Source organism: Astyanax mexicanus, chromosome 6 (genome assembly GCF_023375975.1).
Source record: "Astyanax mexicanus isolate ESR-SI-001 chromosome 6, AstMex3_surface, whole genome shotgun sequence".
NCBI classification, from domain to species: domain Eukaryota; kingdom Metazoa; phylum Chordata; class Actinopteri; order Characiformes; family Acestrorhamphidae; genus Astyanax; species Astyanax mexicanus.
The window spans coordinates 36,610,524-36,627,122 of NC_064413.1; the positions used below are offsets into that span (position 1 = coordinate 36,610,524).

General features: G+C 36.0%; 1 protein-coding gene across 2 annotated transcripts; it reads left to right on the forward strand.

Moving 5' to 3' along the window:
* The first annotated feature begins 753 nt into the window (after positions 1 to 753).
* LOC103021625 (cyclic nucleotide-gated cation channel beta-3) lies at positions 754 to 16,406 on the forward strand. 2 transcript variants are annotated; one of them, XM_049480235.1, is made up of 18 exons: positions 754 to 1,178; positions 3,120 to 3,180; positions 4,371 to 4,461; positions 6,543 to 6,703; positions 7,489 to 7,860; positions 8,614 to 8,822; positions 8,906 to 8,956; positions 9,061 to 9,147; positions 10,491 to 10,555; positions 10,978 to 11,100; positions 11,301 to 11,442; positions 12,828 to 12,987; positions 13,734 to 13,831; positions 13,927 to 14,010; positions 14,912 to 15,030; positions 15,120 to 15,272; positions 15,385 to 15,535; positions 16,217 to 16,406. In XM_049480235.1, exons 1-18 carry the CDS (start codon positions 996 to 998, stop codon positions 16,232 to 16,234), a joined length of 2,328 nt encoding a protein of 775 aa, XP_049336192.1. In that variant the 5' UTR covers positions 754 to 995; the 3' UTR covers positions 16,235 to 16,406. The 2 variants fall into 2 exon arrangements, with proteins under 2 accessions (XP_049336192.1, XP_049336191.1); XM_049480234.1 differs by lacking the exon at positions 11,301 to 11,442 and adding an exon at positions 12,424 to 12,565.
* Positions 16,407 to 16,599: the final 193 nt, after the last annotated feature.

Here is a 16,599-nt window from a genome sequence, read left to right on the forward strand (position 1 = left end):
AGAAATCACATATACATTCTAAGCAGGAGACCCCATACACATATTTCTTTGGACTCATGGGACACATGTCATATCAGTGTACAGGATTAACAAAAAGAGCTATAAAATAAATAGTTTTTCAAGACAAATACAAAAGAGAAATGATATTCAATTTGAAAACAGATTTGATATTTCAGATTAGATATATTATTAGTTCTTTAACACTTTTTGAGGTTGTTTAGGAGGGGATCTGGTATTATCTAAGCTATACTATTTTTTCTAATTTAAATACTGATCCAAAACAGACTTAAAGATTAAATAATCTTTAATACATTTTAGCACTTTTCTCAGGCCTACTTTAATATCTTTCTGCTTCATCTAAGACTGTTTTGCTGGTTCTATGAAAAAGTGCTGGCTGGCATTTTCAGGCCAAGATCTCCTTTCTCATTGTGTACATTCTCCACCTGCCCAATCAGACCACACCAGTAATCCCTTTTAACTGAAGAGGCTTATAAGGTTTAATTAAGTAAGTGGCTCTTGGCTTCATATGAGCAGCACAAATCAAGCAAAGTGAACTGGATTGAATGCAGTGTAAATTATTCAGAGTGTATTTCTCAAAGTGGGTCTCTTCAAAAACAAGTAATTGTTTCTCAACACAAAGTGTTGAAAATGTTACTGCCAAATGCACACAATGATGGACAATACAAAAATATTTAATATACTTTCACAAAACTTACTTTTATCTGTATATCTGGTATAAAATACTATCTTTACCAGTCCTATATTACAAATACATCAATTCTGGAGTTATGAGTGGTGTTATGATACTGCATATGGCCTCAGTTCACACTGTGGGATTGGTGTTGCAGGTGGGTATTAGTGGTCTAAAAGCACTAATTGCATCAGGCCCTCATGTTATGAGGACAGTTGCTTTAGGGAGCAGTGAGAGGATAAGCATAAAAGAGATCTCCTCAAGTCCAACCAGACGGCAGCAGAAGTAGAAGTCTGCCACAAGCATGTTTAGCTCACTGAGGAAACTCATCAAGGGGCCTGTGGTGGGTCCGACCCCAGCCCCAGACCCTCCCAGCCCTGCTCCTGGACCTGCTGCAGCTCCAGCTCCAGCTCCTGCACCTGCAGCCCCAGCTCCTGCACCAGCACCTGCAGCCCCAGCTCCAGCACCAGCACCTCAGGCAGAAAAGGTATGCTGTAATGGTTTTACCTGTGCACTGAGAACATTCAGTTATTACTTTTGGACATCTGGATATTTAAACTTCCTCTATAAATGTTGTAATTGGCAGTCTATTTTTTATTGTGGACATCGGTATACTGTAAATAAACAATTTACAAATATTTAAATGACTATTTTTTTATCATGCTGATTGAGCAAAAAGCCTTAAATAAAGTCCAATAACAATGAGGCAGTTTCCCAGACAAGGGTGAAGTCTAGTCTTGAACTATACAGTATTTTGAATGGAGATTCTGCATTGAAAGGAAAATATAGCCTACAACTAGGATTAATCCCTGTCCGGGAAACTGGCCCAATAAGTTTAAGTTGAGTCAGCAAGAACACATTAGGCGAAATGTGGTACCAATCCTTTTTTTGTTGTTGTTGTTATTGCTTAAAAAATGTTTGGATGATTTTGGGATTATAAAATACTACTAAACTTTATTAATATAAAAAATATATAATAATATATTTAATTAAGGTGTTTTCAAACTTTTGGTACTGGTACTGTGTTTATGTACATATATTGTTATATTGTATATGTTATGAGGTCTGTTGTTAATGTTAACTGTATTGACAATAGTCTGCACATAAACTTTGTATATAAATGGCTTTGTGAACTCTGGATGTGATCCAAAGCAGGCTCCATCTCCTTGGCAGTTATACATTGAGCAGACCTAGTAGATAAAAACAGTCACAAAAATGCTTTATCAGCACTATATATATATATCACAAACTGAGATTAAGCTTCTTACTTTGCATTACAGCCTAAATAAACAAGAAAAAGAATCACTTCACAGATTTAAGAGCAGTGATTTATAACAGAAATAAATAGAAATAAATAAGAAATAAATAGTACTATAATATTAATTAATTGATGAGAATTAGAAACATTAGCACTATCTAAACTATCTAACTATCTAACATATCTAAAATCAGTTATTTCTACTGTTTTCTATTGTCTATAAAAGATCATTCTCATATGTACCACCTTTATTTGTGTGTCCAATTTTAGAGATAAAAAAGGAAAAGAAAACTACGAAAACCTTTGGACGTGCCAAGAAATCTGAGTTCTCAAATAACTTATAACTTTATAGCCATTCATTAGTAAAGGCCAGTGATACCACAATGCAGGATTGGTCAAATTATTTGTCAAATTATTTGTCAAATTATCCAAAAGAAAAAAACATTCAGGGGTATTTCTACTGGACAATCCTTACATTTTGAAAGAAAAAAATACATGTGGGAGACCCATCAGGTGATGCAAAGTGGGGAAAAACTTTATAAATACTCCACAAACATCAACTCAACACTCTGCAGCAATTGGCTCATCTATCTAGAATGGTAAAAACTAGATCAATATGAAGGTAGCAGTTTCTTCAGTTTTTAGTGTATTATCAAAGCAGAAGTTAACAGAAACAGTTCATGGTGAGAGGAATGGAAAAAGAGGAAATTCAGTACCCAGTTTGGCTAGATTTAGCACAAAAATGACCATCATTCAAGAGTTACCAGAAACAATAAAAAATGTACTGGTTTTAAAAGTTTACTGGTAGAAAGCAGGAATTAAATGCCAGCAAATGTTTGTGGAAAACCAATTTTATTTCCATTTGACTAGAAGCTTGGAAAAACTAAGTTAGATTAGATAGATACCAAGTATTCTACTGGCCATACAGTGTGTCCAAATGTTTGCTTTATTCCCTTTCCATTTTGAAACTGTAACATTTTAAATTATTTAAAATATTATTTAAATAATTGACGGTTTTTGTCATATTTAACTTTACTTTAAGGAAATCGGGTAATCTTGTACTTTCTAGCTACAAGTATTTTGATCATGGGTTCTGAAACTTTGCATGCATACGTCAAAAAATGTGCGTTTTAATTTTGGGCCATTTCAAATTGTTGCTGCAATTTACAGGATGAAAAACCCGCAGACAACAAAAATGAGCCCAAAGAAGACAAAGAGGAAAAAGCCCCAGGTGAGTGAATGACTGATAAACCCTGGATATTTTATGATTGTGATCTGAATGGCCACAAATAGAAAAAGTGTAATAAACACTCTTGTACATGATCACCCTTGGAAATGTTCACTGTCCAGATTCTCTTATTTTCTCACTTGAAATGTGACTATTGCTCATCCAAAACAAGACAAGGTATATTTACCCTACTTATGCTGGGCACATCTAGATTGTGGCCGCTGACTTTAACCCTTCCATGCAGTGAACACACACATACACATTAGTGAGCAAACACACACTCATACAGTGAACACACGTAGCTGGAGTGGTGGGCAGTCATCACTGAGGCGCTCAGGGAGTAATTAGTCTCTAGCTCTAGGGCCCAACAGTGGCAGCCTGCTACCTGGGTACCTAGCACACAACCCTGTCATCAAGAACCCAGTGCTCTCACCACTGAGCCACCACTGCATATATAGTGCAGCCCTACTTAAAATGATGTTTAGGGTTTGGGAGAACCATCCACTTATGGTAAAGATTCTTTTGTAAGCTAAACTTGTCCTATACCAACTCTTTGAAGAACTGTGTGGGCATATGTACATGTGCATGTATGTATGTATGTATGTATGTATGTATGTATGTATGTATGTATGTATATATGTATATATGCATGTATATATGTATGTATGTATGTATGTATGTATATATGTATGTATGTATATATGTATGTATGTATGTATGTATATATGTATGTATGTATGTATGTATGTATGTATGTATGTATGTATGTATGTATGTATGTATGTATGTATGTATGTATATATGCATGTATGTATGTATGTATGTATGTGTGTATGTATGTATGTATATATGTATGTATGTATGTATGTATATATGTATGTATATATGTATGTATGTATGTATGTATGTATGTATATATGTATGTATGTATATATGTATATATGTATGTATGTATGTATGTATATATGTATGTATGTATGTATATATGTATGTATGTATGTATGTATGTATATATGTATGTATGTATGTATGTATGTATGTGTGTATGTATGTGTGTATGTGTGTAAACTTATGTTTATAAGTTACTAAACCATGTGCATGTTGACTGTTTAGCAAGTCTCAGGGGAGCCCTATTTAATGTGTGTGTGTGTGTGTGTGTGTGTGTGTGTGTGTGTGTCTAATACCATCTCTAGCCCAAACACCTGCCCCTGCTCCAGCTCCTGCCCCAAAACCAGAGGAGAAACCTGCTGACCCGCCGGCAAACGGACAACCACCAGGGGAAGGGTAGTACAGTAACATTTCCACATACATTTCTTCACACATCTGTAGTCATACCTGCACAAACAATAATGTGCATTTATTTTATTTAGTCTGCATTTAGTCTGTGTTGACTGTGTGACTAAAATAACTCAGGGAGTCAGCCCAATTACAGATTAAGGTGAACAGGCCTGCTGGCCAGATCCTGTGTTTGATTAAGAAGCCGATTAAATAAAGAATCCAGCTTAATTAATTAAAGCATCACAAGCTGGAGACCCAAGTGAGGGAAAGAGTGGAGCCTGAGAATCAGTTCAGCAAACACAAACATTGCTCATGTGGTCGGTGAGTGTCTGCCAGAGAGCGGGAAGATTACTGAGGTGAGGAGCCGAGAGAAGATTACAAGATTTGCAGCTCTTGTGATTTAAGGAGCTCTCGGGAGCTACTGAGTTTTAAGTGATGGGGCCGAGAAAATGAACAAAAAAGAAAGAAACAACGCCTACATCAAAGTAGCAAGGACCCCGTAGCGACCGCTACTGTAATGAAGAACTCATCCCCCCGTTTATCCCTCAGCGTCACAGAGAGATTCAGCTGCCTGCAGGAGGATGAGTGGGCAGTTCTGCCTTCAGTGGGCAGTTCATCCTGTTTATGGTGTGCTTTTGTTTTTGAGTTTGAATTACAATTTGTTCATATTCCCCAATTCTCATCTACAGCCTTTCTTTCCTCAAAGAATTTACAACACTTTGTTTTAAGAAGCTGTATTGTTAAATATTTACCAGCAGATGGGGACAAAGACAATAACTGCAGTACATTATTACTGATTGGGAACTGGTTTTAATATCCGATACCTTATTAATGAGGAGGCAGGCCAACGACTGTTGTATGGATGGGATTTCTCAGAACATCGATTATGGTGCCCCTTTATGGATAAAGTGCTGCTCTTCAACAAAAAACATCAGCTAGCTGCAGCTTGGTCTCTACCCATACAAACAGATAAGAAGATGTTCTTTTATGAGGTGAAATAACTGCTTGGCTGTGTTGCCAATATGGTGGAGTGAACTGACTATAAAGACTGCATGAAAAACACCCCTCTAAAAATGAATCACAGGGGGGGAATTTTTGTGTTGCAGCCAATGGCATGGACAACATTTTATTTGTGGAAGGAGGAATGAAATACCAGCAAATAGTGAAAGTTAGCATCACACTGTCTATAAAAAGCTAAAGATGAAAAAAGAATGGATTGCACAGCAGAATAATGATCCTTAAACTATGCATTCGATTACCACAAGATGTGCAAGCTGAAGGATTTGGTATGGCCATTCCCCTGCTTGCATACTGCATGCAATAAATCACTAAACTGAATACTGAATAAAAATACTAAATAAAAGCTGAATAATATGGGGTCTAAGTGGTTCAGAGGGCTAAGAGCTGCCACTATGATCAGGAGATCGCCGGATCGAATCCTGTTTATGTAGCTTGCCATCAGCTGCCGGAGCCCTGAGAGAGCACAATTGACCTTGCTCTCTCAGGGTGGGAAGATGGCACTCTCTCCCCACATCTCTCCAAATGGTGATGTTAACAACACAAGGCATCTGTGAGCTGATGTACTGTAACCGAGTCGTTGCGCTTTCCTCCGAGTGTGCTGTGATGCTACTCAGCAATGATGCATCAGCAGCAGCTCGAAAAGAGGCGGAGTCTGACTTCACATGTATCGGAGGAGGCATGTGCTAGTCTTTACCCTCCTGGTGTTGGGGCATCACTAGTGATAGGGGGAGTCCTAATGAGTTTGTTGGGTAATTGGTTCTGTAAATTACGGAGGAAATGGGAAAATCTGCTGCTTTCTTCACTGGAATTACATAGGACAGTTAGCAGCATTCCAAGCAAGGAATACCAATGACAGAGTCGCTATTAACTCTCTTGGTCAGGGGAGCATCAATTTTATTTTAAGATATAAATGCTACATAGAGCTGATATCAAGAATGTGTGTTGTTCTTCTTTTTGTGCATCTTTTTGTGCAATCTTGGTATTGTATTAGTTTGTTGTTGCTGGAAGTAGTGCATAAGCCTGCAGTTGTTCACTTTTAAAATGTGTTTCAATTTGTTTTTCCTCAGGGAAGAAAAAGCTCCTTCTCCTCCACGTCCAATCATAATAAACAAGTACTCAGATGATCAACTTCGAGATGTAATCAAACGAATGCGTGAAAGAACGAACATGTATAAGGAGAAGGTCGTTGACCCCTATGCATCTTCCCCAGAGCGGAGCCCTCCAGTCAGTGAGTATAAACTCCTTTAGTTGTTCTTAGTGCTTAACATATTGTTCAGTGTAATGGTAACAAAATTAGGATGATATTTGAAAATTATGATATGTCGGATGAGTGGCACTGTTATGTATTTAGCAAACTGCTTTAGTTATTCTCAATATAATTCGTTTTTATGCATTTGAATTTGTTTTTATGTACAGTAAAAAGAGAGCAAACAAACATGTATGAATCTGTTTAGAACATTATTAAAACTTACATAATGTTCTGTATAAGAATAAGAAAGTCTCTATACATTTTCTATGCTCATCATAAATATATACTTTTAAAGATTTTTTTTATACTAGCAAGGTACATTCAGACAGCAGATAAAAGAGTCACAAATCAGTTTTTTTTTATTATTTATAACACAGATGTTTTGTCTGTGTGGCAGTGTGAAACAAAAAAAACACCAAATCTGACTAATGGCTATGTAAAACATTGAAAATACATCTCTCAAAAGAGAAGCAACCGTAACCACAGTTTATGATACATTTTAGGCCTAATAATATATTAACATTTACCATCCTAACAACAACAACAACAACAACCTATTTTAAATAATAAGCATTTTTTTCTGTGCACACTGTGCATTCTTAGACACAGTGTTCTGTGTCCAACTAGAATAAAGAAAATATTAAATTCTGAAAGAAACTGTAATCAAAAGCTCAACCATAAATGAATTTTAAATCTGTAAAATAGTATTTCTGTTTGTTTGTCTGATTAATTGGTTGGTTGGTTTTGTCTGTGCACGAACACAGCACCTGTGCTGAGAAAAGTAGATTACTTGAAAAAGCAAGAGGAGGAGAAGAAGAGAAAAGAGGAGGAGGAGAGAAAGAAAAAGGAGGAGGAGGAGAGAAAGAAAAAGGAGGAGGAGGAGAGAAAGAAAAAGGAGGAGGAAGAAAAGAAGAAAAAGGAGGAGGCCAAAAAGGCTGCAGAGGCAGAGAAGAAAGAAGAGAAGAAAGAAGAGAAGAAGGAGGAAAAGAAAGATGACAAGAAAGCAGAAGCTGATCCAGCCACAGAGGAGAAGTCTTTTTGGCCAAAAATTGAGTGCACCTTCCTAGATGTCCTGTTGAAACCTATTGAGGACAAGATGGATAAAGTCCTGGGGACATCCATCGACCCATTTACAGGTTAGACACAGAATCCAGTGCACACACTATGGTTGAGGTTGCAGTTTAATATATTGCAATATATTGCAATACTGTAACATAGATAATGGTGTACTGTATACACAGTATAAAAACAAGTTGTGCTGTACAAATCTGAGTAAAAAAAAGTTTTTATCCAATCAGAACTGTGGGATTTAACACTGATATCTAGTCAGCGGGGATTAAACTTAGTAATAAATGAACCATTGCCTGATATCGTGCATTGTCTTGTAATTGTCTAAAATTAAAAAATAAAAATCAATACTATGTTTTTTACTTGATCAGTATTGCAAAAAAACAAATATCTCAATTGTCTCAGTACTTTGATTTATTGACAACTTCTTATAACTCCTATTAACCATAGACCTGGTACAAATATATTGCATTTATACAGCTCTGGAAAAAAATAGACCATTTTAGATTCTGAATCAGTTTATCTGATTTTGCTATTTATAGGAATATGTTTGAGTAAAAGGAACATTTTTGTTTTATTATATAAACTATAATATAAAATATTGTCATTTAGAGCATTTATTTGCAGAAATCAAAAAATGGCAGAAATAACAAAAAAGAACCAGAGCTTTCAGACTTCAAATAAACCAGTCTTACACACTGCTTTTGGATTACTGTATGCCACTCCTGGTGCAAAAATTCAAGCAGGAAAAAAAAAACAAAGAAACTCGAAATTTTTAAGTGGTCTCTAATTTTTTTTTCTTCTGTCTCACTTCTCCTCAGATCGCAGATACATCACTTGGCTAAGCATTGTGACCATCGCCTTCAACTACAACCTGTGGTTCATACCTGTCCGCATGGCTTTCCCCTATCACACTCCTGGGATGATTCCTATATGGTTTACCTTAGATATCTTGGCTGACCTGATGTACCTCATCGACATGGTCATTTTTCAGCCACGGCTGCAGTTCTGTAGGGGTGGGGATATCATCGTAAGTGACTACTTGAATAGATAGTTCATTATTGGTCAATAAACACATTGATCAACATTCAACAAATGTCTCTGTATTCTCAGTTTGACAGAGCTGTCATTAAGAAGCACTACAGGGAGACTTCCAAATTTCAGGTACTAAAAAAAGAAACTAATATATTTTTTAAGTAAATACATTTAAATCATGTAGTTAATTGATTTTATTGGGATGCTTTCTCCCTACATGCTTTCCTGCTAAGAATGCCCTGATATCAGTCTTGCCTCTGGATGTGCTGTATATTCCATTTGGCTTCCATTCCATCTACAGAGCCAATCGCCTCATGAGGGTATGCATCTCTGAAACTGTCACACATTATATTATATGTTGTTTTGTTGTAATTTATAATCAAAGGATTGGAAACACCTGAATTAACAATTTCTTTTATCTTAAATTTTAAATAATTTTGATGGTTTAAAAGCTAAGGCTTATGCTTAAATGAAAATTTTTAATTTCTGCTTAATTCAATTTTATACTGACAAGGCTAAAAGTCATGGGATAGCGGTATACCAATTGAATGTGGAGTGTTACCTCAGGGGACGGCTTGTACAAGTACACTTGAATAAGGGCGTATTCATACCTGTAGTTGGTTTCTATGGTCCAAATCAGTTGATTAGTCTGTTTTCTTGGAGTGTTTTCTCCCTCTGTTTGGTTTGGTTTCACACAGGCACAAACCTAAACACACCATAATGCGCACCAATTAACCACGCAAACATGTTCTCTCCTCTCATTGGTCAGAGCTGTCTGGTGCAGGAGCAAGAAAGTAAATTCTGTGTTCCACCACGTATATTTGTGCAGTGTGTGCTTGTTTTTCACTAAACTAAAACGCTGCGCTTTCAAGCACAGTATTTGGACGTGCAGTGCAAATGTACACGTAGTAAATGGAGTCGCATGACTACGAGCAGTGAACTTTTCACTTATATATCAGATTTAACTGTGCCTTATCAGCAGTTTAGTGCTAATAAAAGTAGCTTTGATAGCTGGGTCGGATTGAGACTGGATCACATTCTCACCACAAGTGAACCGCTTCAGAGTTCATTTGGAACCGGACCGAGACCCCCTCCTCAAGCTCAACCAAGTGCAATTGCTGTTTTCACACCTGCTTAATCAATGCACTGCACTAAGTGTACAAACAAAAGTTAGTTTTAACCAGGCCAAATAGTGCTGGTCTGAAAATGGCCCTAGATGTGAATTCGTAAATGCCTGTTAATTTAAGCGCTGGAAAGATGACATGAATTATTGGAGTTTGAGCGTGGTCTGATAGTGGGTGCCAGATGAATGGAACATTACATGTTTAAGGTTTGCAGGAAAACACCATCAATCCACAGTATCATGTGTGTACTGGAAATATCTCATAAACGGCATTACAACCCATAGTGCACAGTGTAGCGAGAGGAAACGATCATGATCCTAATCCCACATCCAGATCCCACATGGCAAAAGTCATGGGACATGTATGCTTCTACCTGAATACAGTATTATCTGTGTTGTTTTATAAATGCCTCAACTATTATTCTAAAATATGGGGAAAATTGAAAACATAGACCTTCAAGTGTTTCCAATATTTTGCAAACTGGTCCTAGATATTCTTTTTTACTTGTGTAGTCATGGATGCCTGCTTTTTTTTTTAAGTTTGAGGCCTTTTTTGAGTTCAGTGATCGTCTTGAGGGAATTCTGACCAAGGCTTACATCTGGAGGTACGTAATCTAAAAGTTATCAAGCTTTTGAAGTTTAAAGTTTTTCTGAAGAAGATTTGTTTAATAAAACAGCAGCTCTGTGCCCTGTTGAAAAAGTGAAAGCTTGATACAAGCTTTTACTGGTATCTGGTTTCACGTGGTCTATGCTGGTTTTAAAAAAAATTACCATCCAGGTGAAAACACACCTTATGCTGTTAAGTTGCTCCAGCATCACCATATGTTTGTTTTATTTGATCAATCTGTTTAACAAGCATGGTCATGATTATCAACAAGAAGCAGCTAAACCGCAGCTAAACTCAAACAAAGCACATTCCTGCTGGTTAGAAGCTACTGTCAGTTGGTTAATCAGCTTCACTAGTTATTTCAGCAAGGTAGTTTGAATATACTGATCGTTTTTTTATACATTTTTGTTTGTTTCTCAGAGTTATTCGTACCATTGGATATCTTCTGTTCATCCTTCATCTCAACGCCTGTGTCTATTATGTAGCCTCTGCCTATGAAGGCATTGGAACAACCAAGTGGGTCTACAGTGGAGTAGGGAGTGCGTAAGTATCTTTATATTGTGATGCTTCTTTAATCGAAATCTGCAGGTTGTAAATGTATTTGTGTTTTAATGTAAGTAAAGAATACTGTTTAAGCATAGAATCAGAAACATTATACAGACTCTTTGACTTTTTGTATTTTTGACTGGAAATCCTCTCTCTATAACATTGTGCCAGCAAAAGCCTTTTTTATATTCTCATAGCTACCTGAGGTGTTTCTTCTACTCAGAGAAATCCCTGTTGATGATCGCAGAACTACCTTTTCCAGACACCTTATTTGGTCAGATCTTTCAGATGACCAACTATTTGTTTGGTGCCTTTTTTTTGTCCATCGTTCTTGGCCAGGTAGACTTTTTGACTGTACACATTTTTGCTTTGGCTTTTTTTTTTTTTTTTTTTTGCATTGGCTTTGGATTCTTAGTCATGTCTATTATTTGCTATGTTACAGTTTTACAAAAAATATATATCTTGAGATCATAAGAAGAATAAGTTTTGTATTGTGTGAAAAAAATCTAAAGTTTCACAATTTCCGAATAGCAGATACAATTACAACTTTAAAGTGAATAGCAAAAATACTGCTTTCAATACAGAATACTGTTATCACAATGTGGATTTATTATTGTTACAAATATATTGATATTATTGTGCATCATACAATATGGCACACTCTTTGTTACATCAAACAGTAACATTTTTAGTTTTTACATTTTATTTAGGTAGATTTTTTGTATCTGCTTGGCTTTTTTGCTTATTGCAGAATCTTTTTTTGCATTGACTTTGCTTTTTTTGCTAGTTTTATTAAAACTTATCATCAGACAATAAACATAAGTTGTAATCGAAAAAGAATGTTTAAGAAAAGTAGTATCCCGCAAGAATGGTTAAAAAAAAAGCCACAGCCTTTCTTTTTTTCTTTCTGGAAAATTTACAATTTACAGTTAGTAGACTTTTTGATACATATTAAGCTTAATAATGTATTATATATTGTCATTTATTACCATTTATGAAATATTACCAGTGTCTTTTACTTTTTACTTTGAATCACTGCTTGCACTTGAATATTATATCCTCGTTCTCAGTTGCTATTCAGTAAAAACACCACTTCAGATCAGATTTTCAGATTACCTACTATTAGTTTTTTGCATTTTTTAGGTGAGGTAGACTTTTTTCTCTACTTGCTTCAGCATTTTTTTTTTTTGCACTAATATTATTCTTTTTTTTTTTTAGCATGGGCTTCGCTATTTTTCATTTATCTCTATGTCTGTTTGCTGTGTTTATTATGGTTTTATAGAGGTTGAATACTGATAGTATGCATGCTTTTCTCTACAGGTACTTGCGCTGTTACTATTTTGCTGTGCGGACCCTGATCAACATTGGCGGACTGCCAGAGCCTCACACAGTGTTTGAGATCTCGTTTCAGTTGACAAACTTTTTTGTTGGTGTCTTTGTCTTCTCAAGTTTGATTGGGCAGGTAAAAGATAACAGGTGTAGAATCCATCCCTGCAGGATCGATCCAAAACCCTCTCCATTCATCCTCTTATAAGATAAATAGCTATAGTACAGTTTTAGTTTTAGGCCAGTGTAGGATCCATTCCATTACACTGTAGTTGCTGATGTAGAACAGCTATCATTAGCAGTAGTACTGTTTAAATGTTTAAAATGTCCTGTTTTAAAAGTCTAGCAGGACTAATGATTTGAGTGTTGCTATTTAAGTGGATAACATTGTATTGCAGATGAGAGACGTCATTGGAGCAGCCACTGCTGGACAGACTTATTTCCGAGCCTCTATGGACTCATGTGTTGCCTATATGGTGACTAATCGTATTCCTAAACTGGTGCAGCACAGAGTGCGTACATGGTACAACTACACCTGGGACTCACAGGGCATGCTGGGTAAGAACTGTCGGCAGGAGTGGAAAATATTTTCCTAGTTTATTGAATTAGTAATGCAATAAATATTTTACGTATGAAAAAGAAATACAAATAATCATTTAATTTAGTTATACACTGCCTGTCCAAAAAAAGCCTCTACCTGGATTTTACTAAACAAATGATCTGGGGTTGCTGCTGACCTGTTGGTCAGCAGGTCTGGGTTCAGCAACAGTATGTGCTGAAAGAATGAGGTCAGCTGAGTACCTGAATATACTGAATATAGACCAGGTTCCAATTCCATCATTGGATTTTTTCTTCCCTGATGGCACGGGCATATTCCAAGATGACAGTGGCAGGATTTATGGGGATGAAAGTATGAAAGAGTGATTCAGGGAGCATGAGATCATCATTTTCACACATGGATTGTTCACCCCAGAATCTTTGGGATGCACAGTGGTCAGCCTCTACCATCATCAATGCAACACCTTGGTGAAAAATGAATGCAAACTAGATTGAAATAAATCTTAAGACATTGCAGAAGCTTTTTGAAACAATGCCACAGTAAATGTGTGTCGCAATCAAAGCTAAAAGGCTGTCCAACGAAATATTATAACAAGTGTGTGACCTTTCTTTTGGTCAGGCAATGTAACACTAAATGTAGTTTAACAGCCATTTAAATGTACTTTGCTTTAACAAGTAAAAAACGATTTTATTCTGCTCTATTAAATAAATAATTCTGAGAGGCTTGTATGCTGTCCTTACCTAAGATGAGTCAGAGTTGCTGGTGCAGATGCCTCTGGTGATGAGAACAGCCATCGCTGTGGACATCAACCTCGCCACATTCCAGAAGATTGAACTGTTTAAGGTAAAATAAACTTCAGGTTAATATTAGGCTCTTTTTCAGGCTAAAGAAATGGAAGGTACACAGTAACACAGTCACTGACTGTTGTGTTGCTGCAGGGATGTGATAATCAGATGCTGGTGGACATGTTGCTGAGGCTGAAGTCTATTGTCTATCTGCCTGGAGACTTTGTGTGTAAGAAGGTGAGTTCAATTAACTAAATTATAGACACACCTAATTGGACGGGAATATTTTTAAAATTTTGACATCTATAGAACCTCTCATAATATTTAAACACTGCCCCTCAGAAAGCGAATTAATTAAATTATACTTCTAACAGAGATGTTAAGTTATATGTTATCTTTTTTTTCTTGAGTTCTTGAGTTGTTTTGTCTTGTCATGTCTTGTCACACTGTTTTACTATGAGAATTAAAATAAGCTTTGTTTGTTTGCATTAATTAAATTTGTGAAATGGCTGACTTTCTGGAGAATATGCATTATAATCGCCAAATAAATGTATTCGAGCATTAATTCATTCATCATTTATGCTCATTCAAGTTCTATTCACAGAACAGTGTTTTAGGATTTAACCTCCTAAAACTCAGACTTTTGCTTGGTGTGCATTTTTTATTTCTTCTAGCTATTTGTATTTAGTTGGACCTAAAAAAAAATCAGAACTAAACTTTGTCTTTCTACAGGAAGTTGTTTATTTTAACATTTAAATTGATCCTTGACATTTGGGATCATAAGAACACAATTAGTCCAAAAGCTACATTTTAGCTTTCTACAGTATTAAACAAACCAGTTTTACATGTAAAATTGGAAGAGAACTTTTATCTGGCCCATGTTTCTGTCTGGACTGGTTGTAAAAAACTTTGACTGGGTTTCCCAGCATCTTGTTCTCAATCAATTGAGTGTAATGTTGTCATGTGACCACAAGATGGTATGAGCATCTCATACGGTTGTCTCTATATGAGGCCAAAGGGTCAGCGTTTTAAAACATGTAAAAAAGGTATCATGGTCCAGAGAGGCAGAGAAATTTAATGTCCCCATATAGGGATGCAGGGTCTCAAGACGTTAATATTACTCTGATTTGGCCCACAGGGAGACATTGGTAAAGAGATGTACATCATCAAAGCTGGGGAGGTGCAGGTGATTGGCGGACCTGACAACAAAATTGTGTTTGTGACACTAAAGGCAGGCTGTGTGTTTGGCGAGATCAGGTAAGGTTATATTAAAAGTGAATAAGTGAATGCACAAGCACTTAGTTGTTGTGGAAGAGACAGACCACATTAATATGACTCTATTCCAGTCTTTTACAGTCCTCAGCTAATGGAGGGAACAGAAGAACAGCTAATGTGGCAGCACACGGATTTGCCAACCTCTTCGTGCTGGATAAGAAAGACCTCAATGACATCCTGGTTCACTACCCAGAGTCACAGAAAGTCCTGGCCAGGAAGGGAAGGTGAGCTCGATAGGCTAAAATAAGCTCATATGAACTCTGAGGTACTGTATAACATTTATATTAATAATATCAGTTATATCAGTCAGTACTGAATACCTCTTTTTTCCTACAGGAAACTGATGAAAGCTAAAGGTCCAGCTGCTGCTAAAGTAGAAGAAGAGAAGAAGAAAGGCCTGGCGCTGTTTGGACCCAAACCTCCAACTCCCAAAATGCTCCGTGCTTTTGGAGGATTCCATAAAAAAGGATTTTTGGACAAACTTAAGGTAGGAAAACATAGGACTTTGTTTAAGTTGTTGATATGTATAGTAAATAGGTAGACATAATGAAATCAAACCACTGCTTAAACACTGTTTTAAAAAAAAAAAAAAAGGAAAAAGGAAATTCTGTAATATACACAAACATGCCAAAAATCATAGGATAGCAGTATGTAAACCGATAATGAAGTGTTATCTCAGAGGGCAGTTTTGAAACTCTCACACTTATATAAGTTGTAAGGTGTTATCTTCTGAGTGAGGCAGAACACCAGTGTGTGTGCCAGCATGCTCATGGTAAAGCGTCGTGAGTTATCTGCTTTTTTTTTGTGCTACAGGCCTGTTTAGCGTTCTTTAGATTCCATGGGACATGGAAAACATGATATTAGTCTGTATCCTACTTTGGCATGTTAGTGTATTTAAATATATAAATATATGTATCATATCTGTTTAAAATTGAAATTAAGACATATTACTCAGCAAAACATGAATAGCAATAAAGCAACAATATTTTTAACAATCAAACAACCTATTATGCTTGGTTTATTGTGGCCTTATTGAAAAATAAAGTTGATGGTTTTATAAAAACAAAATATGAAATGAATATTTGTTATAGATTTAATAACTAAAGTTAATATACATGTAAATCAGAATGAAAGAATCTGATTATTTTTTTCTGATTTTCTTTTCCAGAGTGCTAAAGATGCATAATATATGCAACAAAATGACAGTCATATTATTTTCATTTTGAAGTGACAAAAAGATGTAGTACATTTTCATTTTTGTAAATAGTTTGGATTCTTGAACATTTGTAACATTTATGGATTTTAACCATTTGTGAATTTGTACAAAAGTGTAATAAAGGAGATATTTTTCAAAATAAGATTAAGTAAGCCTCTGCATACAATCCACTACAACACTAGTGACATTATAATTCACTACAATAGTGAGAGAAGATGTTTAAGATCAAATTATAATGACAATAACTATATTGGCTAAAAAATATTTAAAAATATATATAAATAGGGAAACCTTAGCAAAACCAGGAATAACAATACAGTTAAAATGCCACACAA